Here is an 11,504-nt window from a genome sequence, read left to right on the forward strand (position 1 = left end):
ATTTAATACATAAATACACAAATCAAGAGGTCTTTTAAGGGTTGTAATGGGGTTAGGGTCAAGGTAGGATTGTATTTGGCCAAGTGGACTAAAATTTGAATCCTTAATTAACTTAAACTTTCCACCTAACTTTAGACAATCCATGTAATCATAATACAATATCTAACCATCCATTAACCATGTTTTCCACATATTCATGCATTCTAATTTCAAGTATAGTACATCTGCATTGTTTTCAACATTTACTTTGGGGCATTTTGTCCCCTTTTTCTTATTTGCTCTTTTTCCTTTTTTTTATATACATATTTTTTTTTTATTTTTCTCAATGTATATGATTAAATTATTGGATGCATGAATCATGTCCTAAACATTTTTTTCACATTTTCAGAAAATTCTAACATACTCAATTCTCAAACCAAATGTTTCCAAATTCACTTCCCCACACTTAATTTATGAGCACTCTCACTAGTCTAAGCTAACTAAGGATTCAAATTAAGGACATTATTATTTTTCGCTTAGAGTTAATGATGTGCTAAAGTAAGGAACAAAGGGGTATAATAGGCTCAACATTGGTTTGCAAAGAATAATGAAAAGGTAAGGCCATATGGGTATGTAAGCTCAGTGAAACAAAGGCCTCAATCATGTAAGTGTATGCATACATCAAACCATGAAAATATAGAATTAAGCAAGACAAAGATCACAATTTTAGAGAGAAAAATACACATAAAAAATAAATTATTGGTTGATAAAATGCAACCAATCAATTAGGCTAAAAAATCTCACGGCTTTCGTGTGTTCGAGCTCTAGACCATGTTCTCAACCTAATCAATTTTTTTTTTCAAATTAGTGAAATGCTCTTAAAAGGTTTCTTGAAAAAGAAAATATTACTTCAACCAAGTGGTAAAATATGCACAAAATCAAATAATCATGCAATCAAACATGCAAATACAACAACTAACAAGGAAAATAAAATATTGGTGTTTGAGAAGAAAATACTAACCCATGGAGATCGGTATCGACCTCCCCACACTTAAAGATTGCACCGTCCTCGGTGCATGCTAAGATGTGCAGGTGGACAGGTTGTTCCAACTGATGCTTTTCTCATCAAGGAATGTGCTGATGGACTTGTTTGTCTCCCCATGTAAACGTCTTCCAATTCTCTTTCTGGTGGCCATCCTGAAAGAAAAAGGGAAGAAAGGTAACCCAATAATAGAGATAAGAAAATAAATGAAGTATGGTTGGGTTAATGCCAAATGAAAAGGGTCCCAATTACATGGTAGCTACAACATGCAAGTGAAAAAATAGTAGAAGTACATGGCAAATCAAGAATGCAAAAAGTTACAACAATAGGGAAGAGATTGTGGGTAAGGAGAGATAATATAAATTCATGTCAATGTAAAAGTAATACAGGTATAAAAGATTGGCATTGATATAAATAATATTACCTATCCAGAATAAAACAAGTCATAAGCACCAAGAAAATACCAGAAAAGATGTAACAGTTGAATAGAAAAATTTTAACACCAAAGGAAAAATAATTAATTTAGAAAAGAAAATAAAAATATGCACAAAATTACGATGCAATGAATGAAATATGCAAATAAATTAAGTAAAATAAAATGAAAGATAAGAAGAATGAGAAGGGAAATAAATAAAGTAAGAAAGAAAGAAGAAAGAAGAAAAGATAGAAGAAATTAGGATTGGGGGAAGATAAGATAAGTGGCAAATCAGGAAAGCTGTGCGGCGCAATCGACGCGGTCGCGTGGGGCACGCGGTCGCGTGACTTGCGCTTATACTGATTGACGCGGTCGCGTCAGTCACGCGGTCGCGTGACCCGTTTTAGGCCACTGGCGCGAGGGCAGCCTCGCACTCGCACAACTCTCTGTTCAAATCATTAATTGCCAAAATCTAGGGTGACGCGGTCGCGTGGTCAACGCGATCGCGTGAGTGGCCATCATGGGGATATGACGTGGACGCGTGAGCCATGCGTCCGCGTGGTAAGGCTGTGCGTTCAGCACCGATCCAGCACCACTCCAGCTCATCTTTCGGCCATGCACCCTTTTGACGTCGATTTTCAGGTCACGCGGCCGCGTGGGTGACGCGGTCGCGTGGGAGGCAATTTTTCCACATGACGCGGACGCGTCAGCGACACTGCCGCGTTGCGTGCGTGCTTCTTTTTTTTATACTGTATGCAGAATGCAATGCTAATATGAATGTTATGCAAAACTCCAGGTTCAATAAAATAAAATAAAACTCGAAAATAAATAAAACTAAGTAAAAATGAAAAAGGAACGATCATACCATGGTGAGTTGTCTCCCACCTAGCACTTTTAGTTAAAGTCCTTAAGTTGGACATTTGATGAGCTTCCTGTTAGGGTGGCTTGTGCTTGAACTCATCCAGAAATCTCCACCAATGTTTGTAATTCCAATGGCCTCCGGGATCCCAAACTAGACGCAGAAAGCCTTCAAGTAAGTTAAAGCAAGTGACAAGGCCCCAAGAGTGCTGATTTCTAGATTGAATTCCAGGGTCCCAAACCTTGCCTTTGCACCCATCTTCTTGTTGATCATCATTTTTCCACTTGGGTGGTGAACAGTCGGAATTCTCACTGAGACATCCAAACAGCTTCCTAGACCCATTCAGTTGAGCTTTATACCAACCCTTGCGTTTAAACTTAAAGCTTCCAACCATAATGAACCTTGCAAGACAATTCTTACCGCTGGCCATCTTCCTCTTACTCTTAATGTTACAAAGAGCTCTAAGTTGACCATCCGTCTCCAGTAGCCCATATTCAAGTAGAATTAGAAAGCTAATGGATATAAATTTTAGCCACTTGAATGTTGTGAAGGATGATGGCAACTTAGGGGGAGGTATTTCTAACGAATTTGCAAGCTCCACTCCCTTGTGCTCTTCTCTGACAACTTCCACCTCTTTGCAAACTTCTTTAATTTCAACGTCTTCCTCTTGGTAGCTTTCTTCTAATTCAATCTCTTCTTCATTACTTACCAAGGACATGGGAGGTTGTGCTTCTTCTTCTTGAATCTCCATCTCCTGATCGACCTCTTCCAAGTCTTCAACCATGATACGCCTTGGAGGTTGTACACCCTCCTCAGCATTCTATAACTGGACTTTCCCATGGAGGTTCAGCATCTCCTAAGTCTTCAACCACTTCTTCCTCTGCAACTATTATGGCTTCCTCCACTTGTTCCAATACAAAGCCATGTTCCTCATTGTCCACCGAAGTTTCTAGTGTCTCCTTCATGCTTTACTCTTCTTTTGATTCTCCACATGTAGCCATGGGAGTTCTTTGAGTACTCAGATATTGGAAAGATATTATATTTACTAACTCGCCTAAGGCGGCAGCGAAATTTAGCACACTCTTATTCATCCTTTCTTGCCTTTGAAGAATAACACCGAAGTCTGTCATCCATTGGAGGTTGGGGTGGATATGAGAATTCATTGGTTGGGAGAGAGGGTTCATAATAGGAAGGTGGTTCATCTTGATAATGATATGGAGATGGTGAATATTGAGGTGGTGGTTCATGAGAGTTGTTGTGTTGGAAAGGTGGTGGTTCTGTGTATGGTTCATTTGGCTCATAAGGTGGTTGGTATGGTGTTTGAGGGTTAGGGTCATATGGAGGTGAATGGTTGTAGTTGGCTTGTGAGTGTGGTGGTTCAAAGTCATGTTGAGGAAAGGGTTCATAGGCATATGGTGGTGGTTGTTGATAGTCCATTGGAGGTGGTTGTCGCCAAGAGGATTGATCAAATCCTTGTGGCTCCTCCCATCTTTGATTGCTCCAACATTGATTCTCGCACACGTTTGCAATTCCCCGGCAACGGCGCCATTTTGACGTTGAGATTTTTTGCTAGTAAAGAATTTCAATAAAACAGTCGCGTTGTAGATATAGTTTCTAAACCAACAAAAATTCCTTCGTACAAACGTTTTGGTTGTCACAAGTAACAAACCCCTTTGAAATTGATAACCGAGTATTTAAACCTCGGGTCGTCTTCTCAAGGAATTGCAGGGAGGTGTTCTTATTATTGGTTATGAAAAAGTGTGTTTTGGGGTTTTGGATTAAGGTAAAAAGTTAGTTGAATGACATGAAAGATAAAATAATAATAATAAAAATAAACCCTTGGCAAGGTATAAAAAATTGGAAGTCCAGTCTTAATTATCCTTATCAATGATGATGAAAATTGAATCTTAATTCCACTTTGTTAACCCTTACTAAAGCAAAGGAAGGTCAAGGGACAAATTGGTTTGATCTTCGAATCCTATTTATTTCCTAAGAAAAGATTGAGATTATTGAAGTTCAATTCAATTGGCAAGATAACAATTATCAATTATGCTGTTAAATTGGATAACTCCTGAGTTATTGATTTCTTAACCAAAACCAAAAGGGAAAAAGTAAATCTACTGGAATAAAAATGCCTTCAGATGGGAAGCAATAATCATGTAAATAAAAGAAAGCAATAATAACTGAAATACCTCAAATAATATTAATTCAAAGAAAACCATAACATGAATGTAGCATAAGCCAAATAGGCAACATAACTAATATAAGCATTAAAGTATCTAAAAATAAGAGATAAATATAAAGTAAAAGAACATTGAACCTGGGATTTAGAGGCACTCCTAAAACTAAGAGAAATCCTAAATCCTAATCCTAAGAGAGAGGAGAGAACCTCTCTCTCTAAAAACTACATCTACTCCTAAAATTGTGAAAAGATTGTTGATGAATGGATGCATTCCCCCACTTTATAGCCTCTAATCTATGTTTTCTGGGCCGCAAACTGGGTCAGAAACAGCCCAGAATTCGCTGGTTGCGAATTCAAACACGCTGATTTTCGTCACTGCGACGCGGCCGCATGGAGCACGCAGTCGCGTCGTCTAAAATCAGGGCAACTATGGCATATTATATAACAAATCGAAGCCCCGGACGTTAGCTTTCCAACGCAACTAGAACTGCGTCGTTTGGACCTCTGTAGCTAAAGTTATAGTCGTTTGAGTGCGAAGAGGTCAGGCTGGACAGCTTAGCAATTTCTCCAACTTCTTGTATTCCTTCCACTTTTGCATGCTTCCTTTCCATCCTCTGAGCCATTCCTGCCCTGTACTCTCTGAAATCACTTAACACACATATCAAGGCATCTAATGGTAATAAGAGAGGAATTAAACATAGGGAACTTAAGGCCAAAGAAGCATGTTTTCAATCAAAGCACATAATTAGGAAGGCAAATGTAAAACCATGCAAATAGTATGAATAAGTGGGTAAAGATTGATAAAATCCACTCAATTGGGCACAAGATAAACCATAAAATAGTGGTTTATCAATCAAACGATACCACGTCACCGTAATATTCATAAGAAGTCCTGCATCTTGCATCTACCCAGAGCGCACTTTTAAACTTGTTAGCTTCATCTACTACATCAACTGCATAAAAGAAATTCGGGTTGATATCTTTCATTCGCATGAAATTGCTAATCATTTCCTTCACATCTGCATTTCTGTCAGCACAACGCAGATTGCTCGTAATGTAGTTCCTCACATCCTTTTTTGAGTAACCCAAATTCAATGAGCCACCAACCTCGTTTGCCAGTGCGAGATAAGTCTTGTTGGGTCGTATGCCAGCCTCATCGTTGTTCTGAATCACACACTTGACATTCATGGTTAGTTCCCTTTACTCAGTGTAATGCACAGCTTGTTTGGCAGAACACGGGTGGGTGTGCTTCAGTTCTAGTTTGGAGACCATCCAATTATCCTTCTGCCTATCAAGCATCACGTACATCCTTGCTTTGCATCTGGCTGTTGTTATTCTCTTTACCCGAGTTGCTGCCTTCACTCGAGACTCCCGATAACCTTCACGACTACAGTGTAATGATTGGTTAATGGGTATCTTTGAATCCTTCCTGGTCTTATCAAAGTTGGTATTCCTAATCCTAGTCACGAAGTCAACTTTCTTTGCATAATTAGAATAAAACTCTTGTGCCCGCTGCAAGGAAACAAATCTCAATCCTACGTACGGAATTTCATCTATTGGAATTCCAGTGTGATCGGGTAACTGCAAAGCCATTTAGAAAAAAAATATCATTCAACACAAAAAGTACTCAACTAATTAAAATAAAAATACCTCGCTTCTTTATTCAGGAAAATAAAGAATAGTTCACACCTCAGGATTCACTGTCATTGCATCATCCTCTACTTGAATAACGTTTACAGATTCTTTCCCCTGAAATTGATAACCGAGGACATACCAACAAAAGACATATCCATCCACCGTTCGACACTCACAAGAACTCTTCCACCAACCATTTATCCATTGATATCACCAACTAATAAACAATCGAAACTAAACTGGTATAGAACAAACATTAATCAAAGTTGCAAACATCAATTAAACATGGTGACCAAACAGAATAATAAACCATATGAAAATGTAGCACCATTCTAGCATAGTTGAAAGAAAGATTATCCACACAATTCCTAATTAAACAAATGAAATCACAATTCTTCCAACAAAGCTTATCTCTGTTAATAACTCAACAACAAACTAAAAAACAAGTTACAAATAAACATAACCAAATATATTTCTACCACACAAATTACCTTGTCCACATGTTGTGTGTCATCTTCACTAAGCGATGGAACATTAACGTCGCAAGAATTATACTGATCACTATCATCATATGCAGTGTCATACGATGCTTCTTCAGAAATTGCTTGGTCCATCGACAATATGTGGTCCTCGTGCATTCAATGAAGACACATGTACCTTACCGAAGATGGTTAAGGAGAAGAGGGTTGCATGACACCTTCAAAGACTCACGTCGCAGTTCTCTTTCACGAAAATGGTGGTTGGTCCACTTGACTTCAATGGAGACACATATACCTTATCGGATATGGTTGAGGAGAAGATGGTTGCGTGACACCTTGTACCACTGATGTCACACTTCTATTCAAGGGGCCTGGTGGTGCAACAAGGTGGGATCAGAGTGACGGCACAATCACCGTATAAGGGTAATGATGGCGTGTCAGTGACCTGAAGAGTTCCACAAATGAGAAGCGGGATCCGGGTGTAGGCGCAGTCACCGTTGAAGGGTAATGTTGGCGTCTCAATGACTTGAAAAGTTCCACGAAGGAGAAGTGGCCTCCGGGTGAAGGCGTAGTCACCGTCGATGGAACAAATGGCGGCGTCCCGGTGTGATGAAAAGCAACCCGACGAAGACGCAACCAGCGAGAAGAATGAGGATGAGGTTTGCGTGACGGTGTGCCCTGGTGCGTTCGTAATTGGCGTGAAAGTCTCATGTTACGTTAGTACGTTACCACTCCTTGCTATTTCAAATTGCATTGTACTGGACCCACTAAATCCCTAATTGACATAACAAATTATATTTAATTAATTTTAATTAGTGTTGGTAATAGTTGGCAGATACAACTCTTGGTAGGGGTGTTCAAAAAATAACCAAAATGTGGTTAACCGGTTAAAAAACCATAACCACATTTTGGTTAACCAGTTTAATAAAACAATTTAAAAACCATATCCATATTTTTTAGAATTGGTTAACCAAAACCAAATTAAAAAAAAAACCAGTTTTTAACCGGTTAACCAAAACCAAAACCAAATTAAAACTAAAACCTAAATCAAAACCTAATTTCAAATTCACTCTTCGTCTTCGATACTTCGACAAAACCCAATTCTCCAGTCCGCCACCGTCAACAGTTCTCCTCCTCCGCCTCTCGCCGGAGCTCGCTGGTGGCTCGTCGGACCTCTACCTCTTCGAGTCTTCACTTTGATTTGCGACTCTATCTCTCTGCCTCGACCTCCCATTCGCGACTCTGTCTTCACTTTGATTCGCCTGAGTAACTCTCTTTTTCGGTTCTCTTCTTCTTTCGTCGGTGGCTCGCCGGAGCTCATCAATTGAGGTAAACCCCCTCCTTGCCCTTGGTTCTGAGTTCTGAGTTGGATTTGTTATCTGGGTTTTTTCTATTTTATTGATTTGTTCTGTTTTGTTTCTTCATTAGTATACTTCTGACTTCTTCATTTTAATGGATTGAAAATGTGCAGATTTTAAATCTCTCACTATTGAACTCTTCATTTCAATGGATCCTACTGTAAGTTTCTTCTTCATTGTGGTTCACTTTTTGATTTGTTAAAACTTAATTAATTTGTATGAATTGAATGGAGAATTGTTGTTCTAATTATCTGTCTCATCATGCATTATTCACTCTATTGCAACTTTACAGCTGTAAATTTCTTTGCTGGGCAACAATTTTTATTCTAATCTTAGAAGCATAATAACTAAACTTTTAGCATTCATTTCACAGAACCTGGAATATAATGGTCTTTTCTAATAACAGAGAAAATATTGTATAGAAAGTAGAACTAATGACTCAAGTTCGTTCAGATATACTAATTTCTTAATCTAAAGTTAATTAGCTCAAAATTCCAACAAATTTTCCATCAGCTTGTATAAAAAATAATGTGATCAGGTTAAGATTTCCATTACTAAATTTTCATCATTTTAGTTTGGTGGGAGACTTTGACACCTTTTGCTAGTGGTCTAGTATTCTAGAAAGTTGAATTCCTACTGGGTATGATAAGCTACACTTCTATTCATGGGGAAAACACTTGATATGCTTTCATTTTTTATCCATTCCTTTTAATATGCTTTCATTTTTAAATATAAATAGGTATTAATCCTTATTGATTAGGTCAGCTATTAGAACATGATTAGGTCAGCTATTAGATTTTAATCCTTATAGGAACAATACAGGTTGCTTCTGTTTTGCTTAATAATGATATACTTTGGATGTGCTTCTAGCAATTGTTTTAGGAAGGATCAGTATTTGTATGCTTAAATCAGTTACTTTGTTGTAATTAAAAGTTCTAATACAAAGTAAAGATAAAACAATTTCCTATTCTTTTATCTTTTTTTATGCGATCATTCTCAATAATTAGTTATATATAAAATCATTTGGTAGTGCATTCTAATAAGTGAAGATAAAACAAAGTGAAGATTAGAATGTACTAATAAGTAATAACTGCATTGTCATCATTTGGTAGTGCATTCTAATATAATAGCTAAACTAATAAGTAGTACAACATCCATATGGTTTATCTCCTTTGGTAGGAAAGTAACCAGAGTTGCATGTCATCATTTGGTAGTGCATTCTAATATAATAGCTAAACTAAGCCTTGTATTCAGTGGGATCAACTATGTAGATAGCACGATGCCGTTGTACTTTGTTGTACTTTGTATAAAATTATATTTGTGTTTACCTAGTTATATTTAAAAGGAAATGAAAGCAAATCCAGTTTAATAACAAAAAATATAAACAAAAAATATAAAAAGGAAATGGAAGAGGGTCATTAATGTATATGTTATCCATTAGGCATTAGCACATATATTGTTTATATTGTGAACATCAACATTGGAAGTGGGCGGTGAATTGAAGACAAAGTTGTCTTCTTGTCTTCATTCACTTTATAATTTATATCAAGGTGCAGAAGAAGGAAACCAAGATGATACCCTCTCCCAACCGAGTGCAAGTGATAAAGCCAAAGACATTTATGATATGGGGTTATATCGCCGATCAACCGGTCACAAATCCAATCTTAAATCTGAGCTTGATCGTTATTTGAATGAAGACTGTGAGCCAGATGATAAGCCTTTGGATATTCTAGGATGGTGGAAGGTTAACTCGAATCGGTTTTTCATCCTAGCAAATATGGCACGGGACATATTGGCTATACCAGTTTCAACAGTGGCTTCTGAGTTTGCTTTTAGTATGGGGGAAGAATCATTGATCAATATCGTAGCTCATTGACTCCTAAGATGGTAGAAGCTCTTGTATGTACCGAAGATTGGCTTAAAGGAGACTTTTTCTCTTGTCTTGCACCTGAGAATTTCGAAGAGCTTGAAAAGGTCGAGCAAGGTAAATTGAATATTAAATGTTTCTTAAATATATCATATGATTTACTTAGAAAATGTTTTAGTTTAACTTATAATTATAATTTTTTAAAATTTATAATTATAATTTTTTTTGTGTGCAGATTTGATTTTATCAGAGGACATTACTTGTTCAATGGGTCCAGGTTCAATTGCGCTTGAGGATGACTAGAAAGTCTTGATTGTTTGTTTTATAAGTGGCGAAGAGATTAGACTTACTAAGTTAATTGTTGATGGCGGTAGCTTTTCCTAGATGAGAATTTTGGGTTCTTTTCTTTGATGCTCATTCTTTGCTGCTTCTTTTAGTCTTGGAATGTATGATGAACTTGTCAAAAATTTATGTCCACTAATCTATGATGTTATACACCTTGTCTTGTCCACATTTCTAGCTGTAATTCCTGAATTTAGGTATTGTTTGCATTTTTCTTTGTGTATGCACTTTGTGCAAGTTGACCCAAAAATGATTCTCATCATTAATCATGACAGATTAAATAGGGAATGCTCTTGAGACCATTCTTTTTCTTTTATCACCCTATTAGCCTGCTTTACCAACTATTTTTCTACCCAATATTTAATATTTCACTTCCATTATCTTTAGTAGGTGTATGTGATAAGTATTGCCACCAAAAGTTTAGAAAAGTAATTATAATTTATAATGGAAGGAATTTTATTATTTACAAATGTTATTTGTATTATTTAGAAAGAAAAAAAAATTAATTTTTATATTAAAAAAAATAATTTAAAAGAAAAAAGGTAAAAAATTTGGGTTTTTATATGTAAAAAAATTTTTTGATATAAAAACTAATTTTTTAGTTTAAAAATCAGTTTTTTGATATAAAAACCGGTTTTCAGTGTTAAAACCAATTTTTTGTATAAAAATCAGTTTTTCTATATAAAAACCAATTTTTCTATATAAAAACCGGTTATTTTTTTAAAATTGGTTTTTATTTTAATAACCGGTTAAAAACCGGTTTTGAATTTTACTAACCGGTTAATAACCGGTTTTATCATATGAAACTAATTTGGTTAATTCACCACTACTATATTTTTTATTAACTAAAAAATTGGTTTGGTTTTTGAATTAACCAAACCATGAACACCCCTAACTCTTGGTACCCTATACTTTTCCATAACCTAAATATTGATTTTTAAATAAATGATATACGTTGTATTTTACTAATCTCTACTGGGAATCATGTGATTGTCACTCCAAATTTTTTTCGTATTGTATGTTTTCTATTTTGAAATTATACAAATGGTGACTCTAATGTTGTTTATTGAGTTTTCCGAAGTGAAAGAGTTTGTGATAGATCCCATTACTAGAAATATGTACATAGTAGGAATACCTCAGTTCGCTTCTATTTTATGTCACTCTAATCTTCTCAAGAACCTTTGATGAGTTTTTTGTTTTTTGATATCATAATGCACGATATAATTTTTCTCTTGTCAACTTACATACAAATTCACTTTCTTACTCAATGAAATAATATATTTGGATAAAAATAGGACATATAAAATATTATGAATGAAATTAAGATTTTTTTAAGGGTAAAACAC

The 11,504-nt window shown here is 36.1% G+C and overlaps 1 protein-coding gene across 1 annotated transcript; it reads right to left on the reverse strand.

The window, feature by feature from the left end:
* LOC107606659 (protein FAR1-RELATED SEQUENCE 5-like) lies at positions 5,678–6,726 on the reverse strand. Its single transcript, XM_016308699.1, has 3 exons — positions 6,604–6,726; positions 6,167–6,226; positions 5,678–6,058 (listed from the first exon to the last, which is right to left on the reverse strand). The coding sequence occupies exons 1-3, from the start codon at positions 6,724–6,726 to the stop codon at positions 5,678–5,680; spliced, it is 564 nt and encodes a 187-aa protein (XP_016164185.1).

Source organism: Arachis ipaensis, chromosome B07 (genome assembly GCF_000816755.2).
Source record: "Arachis ipaensis cultivar K30076 chromosome B07, Araip1.1, whole genome shotgun sequence".
NCBI classification, from domain to species: Eukaryota; Viridiplantae; Streptophyta; class Magnoliopsida; order Fabales; family Fabaceae; genus Arachis; species Arachis ipaensis.

Bases quoted from the DNA above. Each gene is read 5' to 3' on its own strand.
- LOC107606659 (XM_016308699.1), bottom strand. From the start codon at position 6,726: ATGGACCAAGCAATTTCTGAAGAAGCATCGTATGACACTGCATATGAT. The intron at 6,227-6,603 runs GTAATTTGTGTG...TATCAATTTCAG, and splicing joins ACACACAACATGTGGACAAG to GGGAAAGAATCTGTAAACGT. The intron at 6,059-6,166 runs GTGTGAACTATT...ATGGCTTTGCAG, and splicing joins CAATGACAGTGAATCCTGAG to TTACCCGATCACACTGGAAT.